At 43.6% G+C, this 23,930-nt stretch overlaps 1 protein-coding gene across 1 annotated transcript in view; it reads left to right on the forward strand.

The window, feature by feature from the left end:
• Positions 1 to 23,930, forward strand: part of PARM1 (prostate androgen-regulated mucin-like protein 1) — a 131,159-nt gene that overhangs the window by 101,696 nt on the left and 5,533 nt on the right. The window contains exon 3 of the mRNA XM_068975225.1: positions 8,373 to 8,451. Within this exon, the coding sequence (XP_068831326.1) occupies positions 8,373 to 8,451 (79 nt within the window). The remainder of the gene's footprint in view (positions 1 to 8,372; positions 8,452 to 23,930) is intronic.

The raw sequence follows: 23,930 nt of genomic DNA on the forward strand, positions 1-23,930 counted from the left end.
GAGACAAACTTAGATTGTGCTAATTAAAAACAATTCTGTGGCATATTTGCATGCAAGCTCTATGCCTTATAAGGGAGTTTTAATTTTGTATCATAACTACTTACAAAGTTCAGTTTAACAAATAACTACACTTTAGAAGAATCAGTTCTTTTATGAGTTACTTAATTTAGGTCTAAACAAATAAAGAAGTACACTTGGTATCCTTAGCTTTTAAGGGACTTTCAGTGCAGAGAGTTTGCAGAACATGTTCACAGAAAGCTATGAGTCTAACAGTGTATTTCACACGTCTTTATCTCAGATATATAAGCATACCTACCCACAGCTACACCGGTCACCATTAGTTACAGACTAAAATAAGTTCGTGGACTTGTGCCATACAAAGGGAAAGATCAGACATCTAGAAAAGGAGGGTTCAAGATGAGCAGACATCACTGGGGGTGATTTGCAAGACAAAGTTGGAAAGATTCTTGAGAATCCTGCCTCTGGCCAGAGCACTCCCATGCTTCCCACTCTCTCCGCTGTCAAGTCTAAACAGCACATCTGGCTTTCAGAAATCTCCGCAGTCTGGTCCTGAGTACCTAGCCACTCCATGGTCCCTTTTCATGTCCATCACACCCACTTATGCTTACTTCAGCCTTAGTTTTATCACCTCTTTAAGTTGTGTGACCTTGGGTAAGATACCTCTCTCCTCCATTCCCTCAATATCTCAGTCTCCTAACCCATAATGTGAAGGGACCAGGTTCACAACAGTCCCCTTCATTCATGCTCCTGTGCAAAGCACATCCTCCCATGTGACCCTACCAACAGCCTCATGAAGTGGAATGGACAGGGATTATCCCAGTTTTCAGGTGAGGACACCAGTTGAGGTGCTTCTATCTTCAAAGTAAAAGTGTAGTCACTCAATTGTGTCCAACTCTTTGCAACCTCATGGACTGTAGGCCACCAGGTTCCTGTGTCCATGGAATTCTCCAGGCAGGAATCCTGGAGTGAGCTGCCATTCCTTCTCCAGGGGATCTTCCCAACCCAGGGACTGAACCCAGCTCTCCCTCATTGCAGGCAGATTCTTTACCATCTGAGCCACCAGGGAAGCCCTCTGTCTCCAAACTCAGTGCTAATCCTTCAGACCTGAAATATTAGGTGTCTGTCTCCATCCAGCTGGTTCTTGCCTCAAACCTTCAATACTGTCTGTCCCAGTCCTGCCCTCTCTTTAGAGAACAGTTACACTCCCACCTCTGCCCTACACCTGCTGTTAGAGACACACATCCTCCCCCAAGTCAGAGGCAGAAATACAGAGTTTGCTGCCACCCACTTCCCACTTTAAGTACCCACCTGTTTGTCCATCCCATGCTGCACTCCCCGATGAGGTCCCCGGACTCTTGTCTCCACCACTGGGTGGTGAAACCTCAGATCCCTGTCTGTTGCATCTTTCCATTGGCACCATCATAGCCCAAGAGAAGCCCGGAGAGCTCCGTCAGGAGATAGGTTTGTAGCTTGTGGGATTGATTTGAGGTCAGAGGGAGATAAGCTTCATTTCCTCTAGTATGGGATAGAGTGGGGAGAAACACAGGGGTAAAATCCTAGCAGAATTCAAGGCCAGAAGTCAAAGCAACCTTCAATAACGTAAAATTAGGATCCACCTAGATTACAGTGTCCAAAAATAGAGATTTCTTTTCCATGGTTTCCCCCCCATATCACAACCTGCACGCACATGCATGCATGCGCATACCCACAGGCACACTACCAAAGCAAATTGCAGCCCCCACCTACCTTGTGGTGTTGCCTATTCTGCAGTGTAAGCTTTAGGTGACACTCCCAGTAGAGCTCTGGACCACAGCACACACTAGAAACTAATGACCTGGCCCTTCTTGGGCTGCTGTTCTAACTGGTATCTGCTCCTGACTGGTCCTTCTCCCCATTAACCAGAATCATTGAGCTTCAGTTCATCTCCACCAGGACCCATATGAGGACCCAAACTCCCGCATGGCCCAGAGTTGGGCCCTGATTCCTAGAGAGCCAACAGAAGGTAGACAGAGAATGGGCCAGAGCAGCAGATTTTATTTGAAAGTGGACTCGGATCTAATGTGCTTCTCCTGCAATGCAAGAGATTTGAGTTGGATCGCTGGGTTGGGCATATCCTCTGGATGAGGAAATGGCTATCCATTCCAGTATTCTTTCTTGGGAAATCTCATAGGCAGAGGAGGCTGGTGGGCTACAGTCCATGGGGTCACAAACATTCAGACTTGACTGAGTAACTAACACTTTCTATTTCACTTTGGGATCTGACACTAGGGTCCAGATGGCAGGAGAACCCAGCAGGTAATAGTGTGGACTCAGGAACCAGACCCTCTATCCCAGTCCCTCTAATTACCAACCCTGGGCTCTGGGCCCTTAACTTCTCTGTGCCTCAGTTTCCTCATCTGTAAAATGGAGATAACAAAAGGATCCACCTCACAGAGTTCTCGTGAGGATTGCTTGAATCGAAATATGTGATGCTTATAGAGCAATCCTGGCACAGAGTAAGTGTTGGTTGTCGTAATTTGTATTCTTATTGTTTATTACTCTTACCCTTGTTGTTTGGAGGAAGGAGTTGTGACGTGAGACTTTACTGTAAAGAGGGGAGAGCCCTTCCCTAGTGCAATAAATAAAGGGAGATTTGGGCACACCCAGAGGTCAGCCCTCCAGTTCCTTTCCTTAACCAGCGGCCAGCTTTCATCCTCCAGCTAGTGGGCAGACATGTTCTTTTCAAGAATTCATCTGAGACAGAATGTTCCTTTCCTCTTGGTGGCTTTAACTGAAGGAGCCACCACACACTCTGAAGTGGCCACCCACTCCTCTTGTTCATTTCTTATCTATTCTCTAGACCAGGAAAAGGAAAGGAAAGGAAAGATCAAGAACACTGAAAAACAGTCAAGAGGTTTGTTAAAGACTTCTCAGAATAGATCAGACACACACACTCATACCCAAGATCCTGAGCAAAGCACTTACACATACATGCATTCTAAACAAGTTAACTGATGAATTTCCAAGGAGAACGTAGTTCTGGAGTCATCCACCAATAGCAGCAAGACACTTCTTTTGTCACACTAGAAACATCCCACTGTCATCTCCTTTGCCCCCTGGCACTCTCAGAGCATTCGCAAATTTTTGGAGGAACCTAGGAAAGCTCTTTCTTTCAGAGGTCATTTGAGTTCATGCCATCACATCCTAATATTCTCATTTCTGGATATGATTTGCAGGTACCCTGCCAAGAGGTCAGATGAACTGTTTCTTTCATGTTTAAAATGGGGGAAATAAAGAAACCCCTTCAATGAGAAGAGCCCCCTCAGATGAGGACATCTGAGGTTTGGGAATATTCCCAAGCCCAGGAAGACAGGAGAGCACCTTTAGCGCAAGTGACAGGGAAGTAGGCTGGACAGAGCTCCTTCTGAGAGTGCAGGACTCCCTGTGTCTGTGAAGGACTGCTGCTGCTGCTAAGTCACTTCAGTCGTGTCTGACTCTGTGTGACCCCATAGATGGCAGCCCACCAGGCTCCCCCGTCCCTGGGATTCTCCAGGCAAGAACACTGGAGTGGGTTGCCATTTCCTTCTCCAACGCATGAAAGTGAAAAGTCAAAGTGAAGTCACTCAGTTGTGTCCGACTCAGCGACCCCATGGCTGCAGCCCACCAGGCTCCTCCGTCCATGGGATTCTCCAGGCAAGAGTACTGGAGTGGGGTGCCATTGCCTTCTCCCTAGCTGGATCATAATAAAAAAGAGGCAGGTATTGGGAGAGAGAGCCCTTAAAATGATGCCATAGTTTATTCCAGGACTTCACAGGCATAGGACAGAGTCAAATAAGGCAAGTGATGCCCTCCAGGAAAGCCCTGTCCTTCGGTACAAAGTCTGCTCAAAGTCTGACCAGGAGTGTGGCTTTCTGGGATTTTGCTTTGACTATTTCAAGGATATAATCAGATTCTATTCAGGCAGATATTTCTAAAATAACTCCTCCTGCTCAGTCATCCATGGGGACTCACAAATACATGCTGGGGTGGTTGGACCACAGCTGTAGAGTCATAGGAGTAAGCTCTCAGGAGAGACCTGGAGCACAAGGTTCCAAGATGGATGGGTGGGGAGACTGCTGCTCAGGAACTTTCTCAGCACAGTGACTGGGCTCAAAAACTGCCAGTTATCTTTTTTTCTTTGTCAATATTACGCTTAATTATTCAACATTTTTAAAAATTAATTAAACACCCACAGTGGGCTAGAAACTGCCTGGTGCTGAGAATTCAGGGAGGTGGCAGAGGAGATGCAGGATGAATGTGCAGAATCTGTCTGGGTAAAGTCGTAAACACAACACGGAGTGTTTAGGAGAAGCAGATACAAAGAACTGAGGACATGCAACGGCACTTCAGCTTGCTCGGGGGTGTCAGCAAAGCTTCCCAGAAGCGCTGACGTTTAGGTGTCATAAGGGAAGTGTAGGAGTTAGCCAAGCTGAAAAAAAAGGGTGGACATGTAGCCAGTATATTAATGATTAAACAGGCAAACCCCAGGAAATCGTCCTGGGTTCAAACATTAGCTTAATGATTTGCCAGCCTGTAAAATCTGAATCAAGTTCTTAAATCTCTCAGAGCCTTGACTGCTCATCTATCAAATGGGGCTCCTTCTCCTCACCTCATAAAGAGAATTAAATGAGATGTGAGCTGTAAGGTTCTTGGCCCAGAATGAAGTAACCACTGCAAGTATAGTATAGATTATTCTTTAGCCTGTTCTGGACTTTTATCCTGTGTTGTTACCAAAGTGGGGGAAATACGCAACCCGTCTGAGAAGCCTCAGCCTTCAGAGATGCCTCCAACGCTGCTTCTGCTCCATCACACCCTCCTCGTTTTTTTCTCGCCCTGCCCCTCCACCTCAAAAGAAGAAAGAGCAGCAAGTGAAGGGACATTCCAGCTTACTCTAACCAGAACTCAGGGGGAAATGGCATTTGTTTTTACAAGGAGGAAATCCAGCCTTTTCAGTTACTATATACGGTTGGGCTCATTTTGGCTCAGCAATCCCCTCAGATGCTCAGACCGCAATGTCCTGAGGTGTGGAACTTCCCAGGAGGGGCTTCTCAGCAGCTTCTGGTGGCGGCAGCTGCCATGGAGGTGAGAGCAAGCTCAGGACATGAGACGTCCCAGGACAGGGGCCTGATGAAAGCCTTCCAGTTCCAGAAGACCCTTGCCCCCACAGTGACACCCTCTGAGACGAGCTGGGTGGCAGAATAGTTAATAAAGTGGCCCAAATATTTAAGTGTAGTCTATTTTACCTCACATGTTTCCTTCTCCTTTGGGGCAGTAAGAACCCTCAGAAATGCCCTTTTGTTCAGCTGCCCTCAAGGGCTCATAAGAGGACATCACCTGTTGATTCCAGCTTTGGTCACATGAGCTGTCCTTTATGACCAAGAAGGGTGGCCCTGAAGAGCCTTATTTGAAGACTTGTCTAAAGGGCCAGATAGCCGCCAGTCAGAGAAGTGAGTCATTCTAGCACTCGCTGTATTAAAAAAAAACAATAGCGACATGAGTGGGGGAACTGCTGTTTTTTTTTTTTTTTAAGGTTTAGTATTTTAAAGGAAAAATTCAGTTTGAATTTCTATTATGACAAATACAATAAATATAATTCACATAAACCAAAGCTTTGTGGAATCTCCATTAAGTTGTTTTAAATTACTTTTTATTGGAGTGTGGTTGCTTTACAATGTAGAGAACAAATATATGGATACCAAGGAAGAAAGAGGCAAGGGGTGGCGTGAATTGGGAGACTGGGACTGATGTATATGCACTATTGATACTATGTATAAAATAGACAGCTAATGAGAACGCACTGTATAACACAAGGAGCTCTGCTTAATGTACTGTGGTGACCGGAACGGGAAGTCCAAAAGGGAGGGCATATACATTTATGTATGGCTGATTCATTTTGCTGTACAGTGGGAACTGCCTGTTTTATCTTCAATAAGAGGTGGTATATAAAAAAAAAAAAATCCAGTAAATCACAGAGCTGGAGAAGATCCAACAGCCTAGAGTTAGGAGAGAAACTTTGGGAAAGGTCAAACCTATGGTTTCCTATATTAAACGTATCCTGGGGCAAGAAAGAAGGGTCTGACAGAGAAATCAACTATATTCTTTCTCTTCTCCCATTTTTTGAAAGGAGGAGATTAAATTCAAAGGTCAGTTTTCAAAACTGCTCCTAATTGCAATCAGTGTATCTTTTTAAATTCTGGAATACCCCCATTATTTTATTGTGCAGTAATAATCCTCATTTCTCAAGCTCTTAAAACAGCTGTTAAGAGGCTTCAGTGAACTTTTGAATTGTTGTAATTTCAGCAGTTTGAAGACCAGGAACCTAAGTGCCACCTTTCAAAATAGGAGTAGAGGTTTTCCGTAAAGGGATCTGATCTTGAATTTTCTCTGCTTGATCCAGTCTGCATATTTGAATGTTTGGTGCCATAATCATATTTTGATAGTAGTAAATGGGGAGTGAGAAATATATTGATAATTATGCCAATCTGGCTCTAAACGACTCTGGTAGCAAAGAGATGGGTGTGTGACTGTTCAGGGTGTGAGAGCTCTGAAATGGTGCACAATGTCAGTCTGTGTAGACGAGTCAAGGTCTGGTCTTGGTCTCGATGTTAGCAATTCCTCCTTGGCCTTTTAGAAATTATAACCAGTGGGGGCATGGATGTCTGCTGCAGCCTTCTTTCATCCAAACCTTGGGGGAGTTACTAAAGAGTTCACGGGTAGACTGATTTGCTTCTTAGCTCTGTTCTAATTCCTTTGGTGGAATGACTAATGAGAAGCACAATACACAAAAGCCATTCATAGAGGGAAAAATAGAAGGAGAAGTGGCAAAATAATCTACAAATAGTATATCTTCAAAAATGTGGGGCAGATCCATCACCTTGATGGATCCATAAAAAATGGGCACTGGTCCAGGAAGTCATGTCTGGATAGGGCTTTAGCTTGGTGCATGTGGATACATGCAGTTGTGTCCAACTCTTTGCGACCCCATGGACTGTAGCCCACCAGGCTTCTCTGTCCATGGAATTCTCCAGGCAAGAATACTGGAGTGGGTTGCCATGCCCTCCTCCAGGGGATCTTCCTGACCCAGGGATCGAACCCAAGTCTCTTGCATCTCTTGCATTGGCAGGTGGGCTCTTTACCACTAGCACCAGCTTGGTACATAGGGCATCTCATTTAATTTTCTTAAAATTATGCAGACGAGTAGAACAGCTCTTCTTTCTGTGTATGAAGGTGTATATAGCAGGTGAGCAGTGTATGAGTGAACAGGGTTAATAGCCCGCATTCAGACAGCTAATAATGACAGAACCACACTTGAATCTACATCTTCTAGGTCTGAAGCTCTTCCCAATGTGTGTAAGAGTCCCATTCATTTGTTCAAGTAGAAAATAATTTCTCAGTGGCCTGAAATAGTAAATGGGGCCCCTAATAACAATTTTAGTCACTTTTAACAAAAAGTCACTTTAACTAAGAGACAAGAGCCCAGTTGATTCTTGCATTTCTGGGGTGAAATAAATCTGAAATATATGCATTATTAGTCACCAGCTCACACAAAAAGCAAGCTGTGCTCCAAAGTAGTCATCTGTGGAAGCAATGTGGTTATTCTCATAAGGTTACATGCTCAAAGGGTTTTGTTTTGTTTTGTTTTAATTGCCCTAATAGTTGCCTTTGGAGCCAGATTCTAAACTACAAAATAAAACATTCATGTTACTTTATAATTGATCCTGGTTATTTCTACGAACAAAAAATAGTGTTACCTAACAGACTTGACCTTATTTTATATATCAAACTTGACTTTAACCTCTACAAAATCAGATTTACCAAGAATGAAAGCTGTGGAGTTTTTTTTTTTTTTAATGCTTTGATTTGATGGCATCATTAAAATTAGCACATTTCCTACCAAGATGACCCTTTTGAACTGGACACTGACGTAGCTGTGCGGCTCTGGTTTATTAAAACATCAATTACATCATCTTGTCATGATCTTTGATTAAGCATCCTAGCTCTTCCAATATCTTACGAGTGCTAGAAAGACAAGCTAAAATGTACTAGAGAAGAAAACGGGACTTCAGGAGATTTTAAATCCACTTTGCCCACAAACAGCAGCAGCAGTGGCAACAGATTGGTGGTATTCTTAAAAAGATAATCAAATATTACTGTGGCCTGTGTTCTGAACTCCAGGTCACCCAGAAGGTCTTAATAAATAGTGGCCATTTACTCAACTTAGCCTAACCTGAGAAGTGTTTTGATAACAGAATGAATCCCCTGGGGTCTGTTGCAGAACGATCTGAAATGCACACCCTTCCTTCACCTTCTTGCTGTGCTTTGCTCTTTTCCAGGCAGCATCGCCGCCATCACGGTGACGGTCATTTCTGTGGTGTTACTGGTGTTTGGAGTTGCCGCGTATCTGAAGATCAGGTAAGACACACCTTCTTCTTCTTCTTCTTCATAAAGAATGGAATTCCAATTTGTCAGGCTCCAGGCTGAGCGCTGTTTTGCTGAGTACTTGTTTCTTGATTAGTGTCTTAGCTCTCAGAAATCTTGGCGGGGAAGTGGAAATGGCCAGCGGCTTGCGCCCTGGACAGGAATAGATGGGACGGTATCTGAAAGCTGGCAAAGCAGAAGAAATCAGCAACAATATACAGCGTGATGATGTCATGGAAGGAGAGTGAGCCCAGAGTCAGGAGACTGGGGCCTTGGTCCTCTGCCCTTAAATCACATCATCATCCTGAGAAAGTCACATGCCTCCTGAACCCACCTTGTCTTACCTGTGAACTGGGGGAGAAGGTGGGGGGGGAGGGGGCTTGATGGTTCCTAAAAACTGATGCTCTGAACACTGCTGTGGAGGTGTGTACCCAGTCAGAAAGGAGGTTCTCACTGCTTCTAAATCAAAATGTTGAAAATACAAGGATGGTATAGTGTTTCCTACAAAATTAGGTTTTTCTCCCCCTGAGATTTTATTCTTATATTTGGGGTTTTAAAATAGCCTGTCTCTTATGAAAAGAGTCACTCAGTGGTAAAGAATCTGCCTGCCAGAGCAGGAGACATGGCTTTGATCCCCAGTCCAAGAAGATCCCCTGGAGAAGGAAATGGAAATGCACTCCAGTATTCTTGCCTAGGAAATCCCATGGACTGAGGAGCCTGGCGGGCTACAGTCCATAGGGTCACAAAGAATAGGACAGACTTAGCAACTAAACAACGACAAAAACTGAAGAGAAAGTTGTAATACTCTGTGGGTCTCCCACTTTTGTTGTCTGTAGGAGTGTTAAGGCACTTCAGTCGTGTCCGACTCTTTGTGACCCCATGGACTGTAGCCTGCCAGGCAGCCCTGTCCATCACCAACTCCCGGAGTTTACTCAAACTCATGTCCATTGAGTCAGTGATGCCATCCAACAATCTCATCCTCTCATCTTCTACAGGCAAGAATACTGGAGAGAATTGCCATTTTCTCTTCAAGGGGATCTTCCCGACCCAGGGATCAAACCCACATCTCTTATGCCTCCTACATTGGCAGGCAAGTTCTTTACCACTAGCACCACCTCGGAAGCCCCTTTGGTTGTCTGTAAAATCCCAAACTCTTGAAGACCACATTCTTCACACTGAGTGTCCTGCCAGCTGTTAAATGCCAAAAGGCAAGCAGTGCTCTGGTTCCCCAGACTGTGCAGTGCCTATAACAGGAACAGGAGGACGCGTGCCCCTGTGATAAGCACAGCTGGTCCCTGACACCCAACACATTATCCTCCCAACAGCCGGGACCTGGTTAGAATCAGGTCAGGATCAGGTCAGAATCTCCTCCGACCTGTCACTCCCTCCCTCAGACACCCCCAGTGGCCTCCCCCCACCCTTAGAATTCCATTGGCTCTTCAGCTTGTCCTGGACCCACCCTGCCCATGCCTTCTTGCTCATCACACATTTCTCTCCCTGCTAACTGGTGAGCTGCAGTCACACTGGCCTTCTATCCAATATTTAGGACATGCTAGGTTCCTTGTCTCTCCAGGTCCTTGGTTCTTGTGTGTGGGTATGTGTGTGTGTGAGAGAGAGAGAGAGAGAGAGGAAGAGAGAGAGATTGACTGGCTGTTTTATTGGAGTATAATCGCTTTACACTTTTGTGTTAGCGTCTGCTCTGTGGCAACATGAATTAGCTATTATTCTTCAGTCTCTAAGTCATATCCAACTCTTTGCGACCCCATGGCCTGCAGCACGCCAGGCAGCCCTGTTCATCACCAACTCCTAGAGCTTACTCAAACTCATGTCCAATGAGTCAGTGATGCCATCCAACCATCTCATCCTCTGTCATCCCCTTCTCCTCCAGCCTTCAATCTTTCCCAGCATCAGGGTCTTTTCCAGTGAGTCGGCGCTTCGCATCAGGTGGTCAAAGTATTGAAGCTTAGGCTCCAGCATCAGTCCTTCCAGTGATATTCAGGGTTACTTTCCTTTAGGATTGACTGGTTTGATCTCCTCTCAGTCCCAAGGACTCTCGAGAGTCTTCTCCAGCTCCACTCCGAAAGCGTCAGTTCTTAGGTGCTCAGCCTATGTATACATATAATCCCTCCCTCTGGAGCCTCTCCCACCCCACTGCCATCCCACCCCTCTAGGTCATCACAGAGCACTGGGCTGAGCTCCTTGTGTTATATAGCAGCTTCCCAGTGGTTATCTCTTTTTACACACACTAGTGTATATACATGTCAGTGCTACTTTCTCAGTTCGTCCCATCCTCTCCTTCCTGCCTGTGCCCGCATGTCCATTCTTCTCATCTCCATCTATTCCTGCCCAGCAAATAGGTTCATCAGTAGCGTTTGTCTTGTTGGACCCTCTCCCTGAAATGCTTTTCTCCTAGTTCTTCCTCATATATGGCTTTCAAGCGACATCCTCTAGGAGAGGTTCCTCCTCTTGGTTTGGTGCCCTTATTATTTCTTCTCCTAGTGTCTCAATTAATTTCATCCGGGCGATAATCACTATCTGTGATTTCATTTTTTTTAATATATTTGTTCACGTGTCTATTGTCTCTTTTCCCCACAAAACTGTAAGCTGCGTGAGGATCCTGACTTTACCTGTGAGCATTTTGCTGGCCCAAAGAAGATGCTTCATACACTGAATAAATGAACAACCCAATGTAAGAACACACAAGCACACAGGCAGGGTAGTGCACACAGGTGTGCTCTGGTTTTTTGTGTTTTTTTTTTCATCACTGCTGTGCTTCTTTCTCAAGGGGCACGTCTGGTTCTCCACACAGAGCTCGTATATTTAGAGTCTCATCGCTAACCACACCTCCCCTCTGCTGCCTCTCATCTCTTCCAGTCTCCCCAGCCCAGCCCAGGGCCCACAGGGAAGCCCTCCCCAACACTCCCCTTTTATCTCCCTCTATCTTGTTCTACGCGTGAACCAAATCAATCTAATGATGGTGTCAAGTATCAGAGTGCCTTGTAATATCACCTTATCTCAGGTACAAAGAACAGGAAAGAAATGTTTCAAAGAGAAACTGAAATTAAAATGTCAGTATTATCTGTGTCTAAAGGTTTTATGAAGGGTTTCAGGGTCTTCAGATTTTTAAAAAAATTATCTTTCTCTTCATTAAGGCTGTATTTCCTTGAGCATCAGTTTTATGAATGATATCTTACTCAATGTTTCCCTTTTCTGTCTGGCTTAATTACTAGTTGGCTGCTGCTGCTAAGTCGCTTCAGTCGTGTCCGACTCTATGAGACCCCTTAGACGGCAGCCCACGAGGCTCCTCTGTCTCTAGGATTCTCCTGGCAAGAACACTGGAGTGGGCTGCCATTTCCTTCTCCAATCCATGAAAGTGAAAAGCAAAAGTGAAGTCGCTCAGTCATGCCCGACTCTTAGCGACCCCATGGACTGCAGCCTACCAGGCTCCTCCGTCCATGAGATTTTCCAGGCAAGAGTACTGGAGTGGGCTGCCATTGCCTTCTCCGAATTACTAGTTTATCACCGTAGAAACACTGCATTTTAATTACGAGTTACATTGGCTTTTATGAACCTTTCTGGGTACCTCATTCCCACTTTGTAACAGAGCTTCTCTTTGCGTTTGGGAGATTCCGGGTGGGATTCAAAAAAAGGAACTTACAGAGAAATTTTGGAGTAATTTTGGAATCACCAATGGTGAGTTCCAAAGGGCTGTGTCACCAAAAGGAACACCCACACGGACTGTGGTACAAAATAGAAACACTTCCCTCTCTCCACACAAGAATAATGTTGAAATAACCTCAGGACTGTTGCTCTTGACCCCAGGCAAGAATTCAAGTTCACCACCGGAAGCCTCCCAGTGACCACAGACAGGCAGACTAAGACAGTGACTAAGAATTGAGACCCACTGGGGATCAGGGGGCTGTCAGTTTCTGTCCCAGCCCTCACATTTTCTAGCAGCTTCTATTAATACCGTCACCTTGGCATGTAGCAGAGATTCACTAACCTTGACGTCCCTCCCCTTTAAGAGGATGTGCTGGTTTAGTCACTAAGTCATATCTGACTCTTGCAACCCCATGGACTGTAGCCTGCCAGGCTCCTCTGTTTGTGGGATTCTCTAGGCAAGAATACCGGAGTGGGTAGCCGTTCCCTTCCCCAGGGGATCTTCCCAACCCAGGGATCAAACCTGGGTCTCCTGCACTGCAGGCGGATTCTTTACCAACTGAGCCACCAGGGAAGCCCCTTGAAGATGAGGACAGTAGCTTTAACTCTTTGATGGCATCATTTGGAGGAAGTTGGACACTGCCTCCCAAGTGCATAGTTCTCATACCACCACCGCCATCCTTGTCATCATCATCAAAGTGGTCAGCTGGAAGGAACCCCAGTAAGATGGCTGCTCCATAGATAGTTACTGAGCATTAGCCATGTGCCAGACACTCTTTTAAACCCTGGGGTCATATCAGTGATAAGACACAGTTCTGCCGTCTCAGAACTTAGTGGGCTTGGAAAAGTTAGTTAGCGGGCCATTAAAATTGGTTCTAATGAGTGCTGATTAAAATTGTATAACATTTTATTTTAAAAATTTAAGATATACTTTTTTCTCCAGGCTTTCTGCACATAATAAATTCAGTGAATGACTGAAATGAACTAGTCGTTGTTTCTCTTCCCCATAATGTAGATCCTCCTCTTAATGTAGAAAGGCCCCCAGTGGTATGAGTATAAGATTGTTCATTATTTTTGGCACTGCAAACTTAAGGATGGATAAAGTGATCAGACCCCTGTTTGGAAACCCCCTAAGGAAAACCCCTTTGTGCTGCTATGTTAATTATTTTGGAAAAAGGATAACATAAGGAGGTTAATAGCACTCATAAATCTTAAGGTTGTGCTAAAACCCCTTCAAGTGTTACTCTGCCAGATTCTTGGAAAGCCCCACTAATCATTAAGAGGTTTAGGTGGCACTAGCAGTAAAGAACCTGCCTGTCAACGTGGGAAAGACAGGTTCGATCACTGGGCCAGGAAGAACCCCTGGAGGAGGAAATGGCAACCCACTCCAGTATTCTTGTCTGGAGAATCCCACAGATAGAGGAGCCTTGTGGGCCACTGTCCATAGGGTCACAAAGGGTTGGACACAACTGAAGTGACTTAGCACGCACTAATCATTCATCAAAAATACATTTGGCTCAGTTGTCAGATGTGCATACATGCGTGTGTGTTTATGTGTTTGCGCACCTAAGGTTAAGTTTGGCCTTGGCTGGAAATTTCTTCCATTCCTATTGTCCCAGATTTCTGAGAACAGTAAAATGACAAGAGGTATGTTGTCTGTGGATTTTCAGCTCACTTGGCCAGAGCAGCAAGTGACTGAAATCACAGCCCTTGAGGGAGCCATTAGCATCTGGCCTGGGCTATAGCCTGGCCCAGCCAATGTCCGGGCCAATGCGGAAGATGAGTCTGTTTGAAAGGGCAGCCTCATCACCAGAAAAAGGGCCTCCTCCTCCAGGAGAGCTCTGCGAAACAGTGGCTTGAGAGTTTCACCTCTTTGCCAAATTCTAACTCCTTCTGAAGATGTTGGGTAAACTGATCAGCCATCCGTTTTCACACTCCACTCTCTAGGGATCCATGACCCCTAGTTTTGTCACATTATCTCCTGTCTGGAGGACCTCATCTCTCTGTAACCTAACCCATGTTTAGATGCAGCTAATAAAAATGAACAGCCCAGAACCTTCCAACAGTCTTTACTAGTATCCACCCATGCATTGTAGCTGGCAGGAGTATGGAGTGGAGGGAGGAACATGAGCTTTGCAATCAGGTTCAATCCTGATCCTTCTACTTACTATTTAGGTGGCCTTGGGCAAATTATAATTTCCCTGAACCTTCATTTCTTCACCTGAAAAAATAGAGCTGATAACACCTATCTTTCAAGGTTGTCTTGCAGAGGAAATGAAGGAATGAATGTAGGCAACCTGGAAAGACTGTATTACATGGTGGTTAAGAACACGGACTCTAAGGCAAATTTACTAATCACTCTGTGCTCAGTTTCTTCCCTTATGAAATGGGACTAGAACACAAATACCTAACTCAGGCTTATTATGAGGATTAAATTATGATACAGATAAACATTCAGGTCCCAGGGTTGAAGTGAGGGCCATGGTAGGGTCGATACTGTCATCGTTGTAATTATCATCACATGCTTCCTGCTTAGTCGCTAAGTGAAATGGTAGCCACCAACAGCCCCATTCTCTAGGCATCAGGGATTCAAAGCAGAGCAGAGAGGAGAGGAGGAGGAAGATGACACAGCAGCTCAGTTTTCTAATTACATGTTGATGTGAAGACGTCCATGTTCCATCCTGGCAATTTCAGTTGTGCTTTGTCTAAACGCCTGTGAAGTGACATCCTCATGCTGCATTCATTAATAGAAACTATCTCTGCAAAGTCTTTATTCCAGGGCTTGTTTGCAACTTTAAAAGAAAGCAAAAGCCCTGCCTGCCTCTAGCAGAAGGGTGTCTTTAATTAGTGATGATTGAAGAATGAGGTAAGTCGGTTTTGTTTTTGTTTAAATTGGCTCAAAACTGTTTAGCCACGGAATAATTTCCCAGGCAGGAGACTGTATCTGTTATAGTACTGCTGATGCTGCTGTAATTAGGTGTGCTGGTAACCCAGACAGACAACATGGGCTGTTCCCGTCACAAAAATAACTGTGATCTTGATTTGTAGACGCAACAGGACCTGGCTTCTAAGACATCTGGTTAGAAGTAACCTGTTTTACTTTAAGACTTCTGGTGATGACATTTTCTACAACTGGATTCTTCCTGGCTGTTATTAGGTTTAAAAAGCAGGCCCACAAGGAGCCAGTCATGATGTCTAAGATCTTCTGGGGTTTGTTTGCTACACACTGATCTTTTCAGACCCGCTTTTGGCGTTCTGAGAGCCAATGGGCAAGCTTATTGAAAACACAGTTTCTTGGGTCTCAGCCCCTTAGGTTCTGACTCTGTGTGTCAGGGTGGGGCCCGTACACTGGCAGCTCTCAACAGTTCACGGATGATGCCAAAGCTGCTGGTCCAAGGATGAGACTTTAAGTAACCATATTCTACTTTCACCTCCCAACACTCTAAAAACACTGGGCTCTGAAGTTTCCCGGGTATAATCTTCTATTGTTTCATGCCTTTGTGTTTTTGAACATGCTGATCCATGACTAGAGGCGTTTGGTTCACTTTTGTTTTTAATTCGAGCATAATTGCTTTACAATGTTGTGTTAGTTTCTGCTGTACAACTAAGTGAACCAGCTATATGTACACATATATCCCCTCTCTCTTGGACACCCACCCCCACCCCTCTGGGTCATCACAGACCATGGAGCAGAGATCCCTGTTCTTTACAGTAGCTTCCCACTAGCTATCATTTTGCACATGATAGTGTATATATGGTTGTCTGAGGAGGCCTTACAAATACTTGTGAAAAGAAGAGAAGTGAAAGACAAAGGAGAAAAGGAAAGATATACACATTTGAATGCAGAGTTCCAAAGAACAGCAAGAGATAAGAAAGCCTTCCTCAGTGACCAATGCAAACAAATAGAGGAAAACAATAGAATGGGGAAGACTAGAGATCTCTTTAAGAAAATTAGAGACACCAAGGGAACATTTCATGCTAAGATGGGCACAATAAAGGACAGAAATGGTATTGACCTAACAGAAGCAGAAGATATTCAGAAGACATGGCAAGAATACACAGAAGAACTATACAAAAAAGAGTCAGACATCCTGGAATGCAAAGTCAAATGAGCCCTAGGAAACATCACTATGAACAAAAAGCTAGTGGAGGTGATAGAATTTCAGTTGAGCTATTTCAAATGGTGATGCTGTGAAAGTGCAGCACTCAATAAACCAGCAAATTTGGAAAACTCAGCAGTGGCCACAGGACTGGAAAATGTCAGTTTTCATTCTAATCCCAAAGAAAGGCAATGCCAAAGAATGCTCAAACTATTGCATAATTGCACTCATCTCACACACTAGCAAAGTAATGCTCAAAATTCTCCAAGCTAGTCTTCAACAGTACGTGAACCATGAACTTCCAGATGTTCAAGCTGGGTTAAGAAAAGTAGAGGAACCAGAGATCAAATTGCCAACATCTGTTGGATCATCAAAAAAGCAAGAGAGTTCCAGAAAAACATCTACTTTTGCTTTATTGACTATGTCAAAGTGTTTGACTGTGTGGATCACAACAAACTGTGGAAAATACTGAAAGAGATGAGAATACCGGACCACCTGACATGCCTCCTGAGAAATTTGTATGCAGGTCAGGAAGCAACAGTTAGAACTGGACATGGAACAACAGACTGGTTCCAAATCAGGAAAGGAGTACATTAAGGCTGTATATTGCCGCCCTGCTTATTTAACTTCTATGCAGAGTACATCATGAGAAATGCTGGACTGGATGAAGCACGAGCTGGAATCAAGATTGCTGGGAGAAATATCAACAACCTCAGATATGCAGATGACACCACCCTTATAGGAGAAAGTGAAGAACTAAAGAGCCCCTTGATGAAAATGAAAGAAGAGAGTGAAAAAGTTGGCTTGAAACTCAACATTCAGAAAATTAAGATCATGACATCCGGTCCCACCACTTCATGGCAGATAGATAGGGAAACAATGCAAACAGTGACAGACTATTTTGGGGGGGCTCCAAACCCACTGCAGATGGTGACTGAAGCCATGAAATTAAAAGATGCTTGCTCCTTGGAAGGAAAGCTATGGCAAACCTAGATAGCATATTAAAAAGCAGAGACATTATTTTGCCAACAAAGGTCCATCTAGTCAAGGCTATGGTCTTTCCAGTAGTCATGTATGGATGTGAGAGTTGGACTATAAAGAAAGCTGAGTGCCAAAGAATTGATGCTTTTGAACTGTGTTATTGGAGAAGACTCTTGAGAGTCCCTTGGCCTGCAAGGAGATCCAACCAGTCCATCCTAAAGGAAATCAGTCCTGAATGTTCATTGGAAAGAATGATATTGAAGCTGAAACTCCAATACTTTGGCCACCTAATGTGAAGAGCTGACTCATTTGAAAAGGCCCTGATGCTGAGAAAGATTGAAGGCAGGAGGAGAAGGGGATGACAGAGGATGAGATGGTTGGATGGCATCACCGACTCAGTGGACATGAGTTTGAGTAAACTCCAGGAGTTGGTAATGGACAGAGACGCCTGGTGTGCTGCAGTCCATGGGGTCACAATGAGTCGGACATGACAGAGTGATTGAACTGAGTATATGGACCTTTGTTGGCAAAGTAATGTCTCTGTGTTTTAAAATGCTGTCTAGGTTTGTCATAGCTTTCCTTCCAAGGAGCAAATATCATTTAATTTCATGGCTGCAGACTCCTCCACAGTGATTTTGGAGCCCAATAAAGTAAAATCTGCCACTGTTTCCATTTTTTCCCCATCTATTTGCCATGAAGTGATGGGACAGGATGCCATGATCTTAGTTTTTTTAATGTTGAGTTTCTAGCCAACTTTTTCACTCTCCTCTTTCACTTTCATCAAGAGGCTGTTTAGTTCCTCTTTACTTTCTACCATTAGAGTGGTATCATCTGCTTATCTGAGGTTGTTGATATTTATCCCAGCAGTCTTTATTCCAGCTTGTGAGTCATCCAGCCTGGCATTTTGCATTATGTACTCTGCATAGAAGTTAAATAAAAAGGGTGACAATCTACAGCCTTGTCATACTCCTTCCTCAATTTTGAATCAGTCAGTTGTTCTATGTCCAGTTCTAACTGTTGCTTCTTGACCCACATACAGGTTTCCAGGAGACAGTAAGGTGGTCTGGTATTTCCATCTCTTTAAGAATTTTCTACAGTTTGCTGCAATCCACACAGTCAAAAGCTTTAGCATAGTCAATAAAGAAGTGGATGTTTTTCTGGAATTCCCTTTGCTTTCTCAATGACCTGGTGAATGTTGGCAATTTGATCTCTGGTTACTCTGCCTTTTCTAAACCCAGCTCGTATATCTGGAAGTTCTCAGTTCACGTACTACTGAAGCCTACCTAGGAGGATTTTTAGCAAAACCTTGCTAGCATGTGAAATGAGCACAACTGCACAGTAGTTTGAACATTCTTTGGCATTGCCCTTCTATGGGATTAGAATGAAAACTGACCTTTTCCAGTCCTGTGGCAACTACTGAGTTTTCCAAATGTGCTGACATATTGAGTGCAGCAGTTTAACTGCATCATCTTTTAGGATTTTAAATAGCTCAGTTGGAATTCCATCACCTCCACTAGCTTTGTTCCTAGTAATAATTCCTAAGGCCCACTTCCTAAGGTCCAGAATGTCTGGCTTTAGGTGAGTGATCACATTATCATGATTTTGTGGGTCATTAAGATCTTTTTTGTGCAGTTATTCTGTGTATACTTGCCACCTGTTCTTAATTTCTTTTGCTTCTGTTAGGTCCATACTATTTCTATCCAATAAAGGATCTTTGCATGAAACATTCCCTGGATCTCTCCAATTTTCTTGAAAAGATCTCTAGTCTTTCCCATTCTGTTGTTTTCCTCTATTTCTTTGTATTGTTCATTTCAGAAGACTTTCTTATCTCTCCTTGCTATATTCTGGAACTGAACTCTGCAATTCAGTTTTGTATATTTTTCCCTTTCTTCCTTGCTCTTTGCTTCTCTTCTTTCCTCAGCTATTTGCAAGCCTCCTCAGACAACAACTTTGCTTTCTTGCATTCCTTTTTCTTTGGGATGGTTCTGGTCACTGCCTCCTGTACAATGTTATGTCCATCTGTCCATGGTTCTTCAGGCTCTCAGTCTATCAGATGTAATCCCTTAAATCTGTTCATCACCTCCATTGTATAATCATAAGGATTTGATTTAAGTCATACTTGAATGGCCTAGTGGTTTTTCCTCCTTTCTTCAATTTAAGTCTGACTTTCACAACAAGGAGTTCATGATCTGAGCCAATTTTGTGTAGCAAAACAATGTGGCACTCAGCTCCCAGTCCTATTTTTGCTGACTGTATAGAATTTCTCTATCTTCGGCTACAAATATAATTAATCTGATTTCTGTATTGACCATTTGGCGATGTCTGTGTGTAGAGTCATCACTTATGTTTTTGGAAGAGAGTGTTTTCTATGCCCAGCATGTTATCTTGATGAATCTCTGTTAGCCTTTGCCCTGCTTCATTTTGTACTGCAAGGCCAAACTTTCCTGTTTTTCCAGCTATCTCTTGACTTCCTACTTTTGCATTCCAATCCCTTATGATGAAAAGGACGTCATTTTGGGTGTTAGTTCTAGAAGGTTTTGTAGGTCTTCATAGAACTAGTCAACTTCAGCTTCTTCAGCATCAGTGGTTGGAACAAAGACTTGGACTATTGTGATGTTGAATGGTTTGCCTTGGAAAGGAACCAAGATCATTCTATAATTTTTGAGATTGCACTCACGTACTGCATTTTGGACTCTTTTGTTAACGATGAGAGTTACTTCATTTCTTCTAAGGGATGCTCCCACTGGAATGTAAGCTCCCTTAGGACAGGAATTTCTGTCTCTTAGTTCACTAGAATAGCCCGGAATAAGGCCCCAGAATAAGGCCTGATCAATGGTAACTTTTCAATGAATAAGTGAAAGAAGCCAGGCAGGGAAATGAGAATCAGGAGAAAAAAAAAAGCCACAGACATAAACAAAGGAGACAGTGACAGCTACACAAAACTGGCTTTGCTAATGGATGATGCGAGTCTAAGGCTTAATGGCTAATGACTAATGAGCTGCAAGTTCAGTTTTGTTTTCCCAGCACTAAGCCATATCTTATTCATATTTATAACTCTCCTTTTTAGCATGTAATAAGCCCCAATGATTGAATGACAAGATACACTTAACTAGGGACAAGAGGACCTTAGGAGGAATAGTAATAAGCAAAGTTGTAGACTTGTTGGAGACCTGGAGCTGACCCTTATAAAGGAGAAGGTGTTTTCTAAAATATGTTTGTCTCGACAAAGAATAAAGGTAAACACTTCATTCATTTTCAAAGACTGTTGAGTTCCATTAAGTATTGATGCTATAGCTATCTTAAAATAGGTATGTTTTCACAGTTGCGGGAAAGGCTTCAAACCACAAGCATCACCACTACATTTACCAGTCGTCACCAAGAAGGCATCACTGACCAGTTGGGGCGAGGGGAGAGGGAGTGGGCACTGCTGCTTTGTTAGAGCAAACCCACTTGAGAAGAAAGCAATGAGGCAAGAGCTTCACATAAATCATATCCCATTTTGTCCCCTTGGGTTCTGTTTTTAGCTAACGAAACCATCTGAGACAGTAGAACAACAGTGACAAGAAGCATAGTGTCATTGATTTCCAGGGGCTGTGAGCTCATGCTGAATGCTTTAAAGCCATGTCATTGCATAAGAGAAATTCTAATTTTCTCTCCTCTTCTAATCTTTAAGGTCAAAATTGTAGCTTTGGCCCTCTGTGTTCCTTTTTTTTTTTTTTTTGGAGTATAATTGCTTTACAATGTTGTATTGATTTCTGCTGCACAACAAAGGGAATCAGCTATATGTATACATACATCCCCTTCCTCTTGAGCCTCCCTCTCACCCTGCCCCCCATCCCATCCCTCTAAGTCATCCCAGAGCACCGAGCTGAGCTCCCTATGCTATACAGGAGCTTCCCACTAGCTTTCTGCTCTACACACAATAGTGTAAAGAGGAGAGAAAATTAGAATTTCTCCTATGCAATGACATGGCTTTAAAGCATTCAGCATGAGCTCACAGCCCCTGTAAATCAATGACACTATCCTTCTTGTCACTGTTGTTCTACTGTCTCAGATGGTTTCGTTAGCTAAAAACAGAACCCAAGGGGACAAAATGGGATATGATATATGTCAATTCTACTGTCTCAGTTCGATACCCCCTCTTCTCCCCATGCCCTCCCCCCGACCTCTGTGTCCACAAGTCTCTATGTCTGCATCTGCTAAAGTCTCTATTCCTGCCCTGCTAAAATAGGTTCATCAATACCATTTTTCTAGATTCCGTATATGTGCGAATTGCCACAGGCCATACTAATCCTAGTAGTAAAGAATCGCCCTCAATGCAGGAGACACGGGAAATGAGGGTTCAATCTCTGGGTCAGGAAGATCCCCTGGAGGAGGAAATGGCAACCCACTCTAGTATTCTTGCCAGGAAAATTCCATGGACAGAACAGCCTGGCAGGCTACAGTTGCAGAGTTGGATGCGACTAAGTGACTGGGCACATACTAATCCCTGCTGGTATTGACCAAGGAAACTGTATTTTCTCTGCGTCCTGTTTATATGCTACACTGGATCTAAGCAGTGATCATTAAGTATTTATAAAAGTATCATTGTGTTAAGAGCAACATATCAGACATTCAGAAAATTAGAAGCAAAGTAGGTCATAATCTGCCCCCCGGGAGGTTTACCATCTAAGGCAACCAATGCACGGCAAAGGGAAGCCTTAGCTGTGCTGGCTGCCTGCCGGTCTTCATGAAGCAATGGAGTAGACAAAACTGCCTTGACCTGACGATGATGTCATTCATACAGAGGGCTCTTCAGATTGAAATTAGATCAGCCGCCTTGCAGTGCAGAGCCAACTGACCTTAGTTTTAGTAGCAGCCCTCCCATGACATCATAGAAACAGCCTTTCAGATCCCTGGAACTAAGCCCCATCTTCCTAATCTTGAGAGTGGGAGCTTTTTCACCACTTCAGACTCCACAAATGCCAATCTGGAAAAGTCCCCCATTTCCATCTAAAACATGTCATGATTTAAGAAGTTCTGACCTGGAGAGCTAGTGGAAAGTGATCATTAATGATTCTCTACTTATCTCACAGACATGTACACACACACAAACACACACACACAACGGTGTGTTTACCTTCCTCTTTCTGCAGCATTACAGGATTTACCCAAACCTGGCTTGAATTCCAGCTCACCCAATTACTCTTGTTTAGGTTCATAATAAAACATGCCCTTTGGGTTTGGTGGGGCTTCTCTGGTGGCTCAGATGATAGAGTATCTGTCTGCAATGCAGGAGACCTGCGTTTGTTCCATGGGTCAGGAAGATCCCCTAGAGAAGGACATAGATACCCACTCCAGCATTCTTGCCTGGAGAGTCCTATGGACAGAGGAACCTAACAGGCTACAGTCCACGGGGTCTCAAGAGTCAGACACGGCTGAGCAGCTACACTGCTACAGGTTCAGTACATTCCCAAATCCATTTTATCTCTATCTCCTACGTTGCTTTCTTCATTTATCAGTAATTTGTTCAAGTCACAGTTCATTCAAACGAGAAGACAAAGAAAAATGAAAGCTCCGTCTTTTCCCATTACTTTACTAGTGTGTGTGTGTGTGTGTGTGTATGTAGTAGTAGTAGTAGTAGTAGTAGTAGTAGTAGTAGTAGACATCTCTTACAACACAAGAGATTCAGGTATAGCTCTGATCAAATAGTCTTGCCTGAAATAACCACAAGCAGTAAGACCTGATGCCCAGAAGATTTTTTAATCCTCTAACCTGACTCCAGCTGGTAATAATTTCATTTAATTATAATATAAGAAGCTGGTTTTATAACCATGCCTGGGGCATAGTTTCAGGAGTTCCTGGTGAAAGTGAAGGAGGTTCAATTTTCACTCAGTAAACTTTTTTATTCTTTGCACACCTACCATGAGTTCCTATATGTTTCATTATAATAAAAATTGAAAAGCAACATTGGCCAACATTTATTGTGCCTTTACTATGTGCCAGGTCTTTTATATGCATTACCTCATTTAATCCACCCAAAAATTATAATGCATTTTTTTTGTTTCTCCATTTTATAGATGAAGAAATATGGGGTTAAAAATATAGTCTAGGATGTACATCTATAGGTCCAACTGATATTTTATGAGAATAAAATTATATGATCAATATAAAAATGCTGTGAGAAGTTACATTACCATGCAGAGGTGAGGCAGGAGAATTCTATCAATAAGAGAATGTGTTTATTGGGTACTTGTTGGCCAGGCTTGCCACAGTAAATCATGCTGAAATTTAGGCCCAGCGCCAATCTTATAAGGGCTTCCCTGGTGACTCAGTGGTAAAGAATCCACCTGCCAATGTAGGAGATGCAGGCTGAATCCCTGGGTCAGGAAGATCCCCTGGAGGAGGAAATGGCAGCCCACTCCAGTGTTCTTGCCGGAGACATCTCATTGACAGGAGTCAGGTGGGCAGGCTACTGTCCTTGAGAGCACAAAGAATCAGGATGCACCAGTCTTGTAATCCCTAGGTTTCTACTTATTCATTCCATAGCTTCCATTTCTCAACCATCCAGTTAAAGGCTTTGATTGGAATTGAAGGTGTTAAGTGTGGATGGAGTGTTCAACACTAACCTCCCCTATTCCTGCCAATCAATAGATCAGTGGTGTGTTATTTGTGATCTCTTTCCTTCTCACACCCCCAGAAATGAGCATGCACCTTTAGGGAAAACGAAGTACACTGTGGACGTTTTCAGGT

The sequence above is a fragment of the Capricornis sumatraensis genome, chromosome 7 (genome assembly GCF_032405125.1).
Source record: "Capricornis sumatraensis isolate serow.1 chromosome 7, serow.2, whole genome shotgun sequence".
Classification (NCBI taxonomy): domain Eukaryota; kingdom Metazoa; phylum Chordata; class Mammalia; order Artiodactyla; family Bovidae; genus Capricornis; species Capricornis sumatraensis.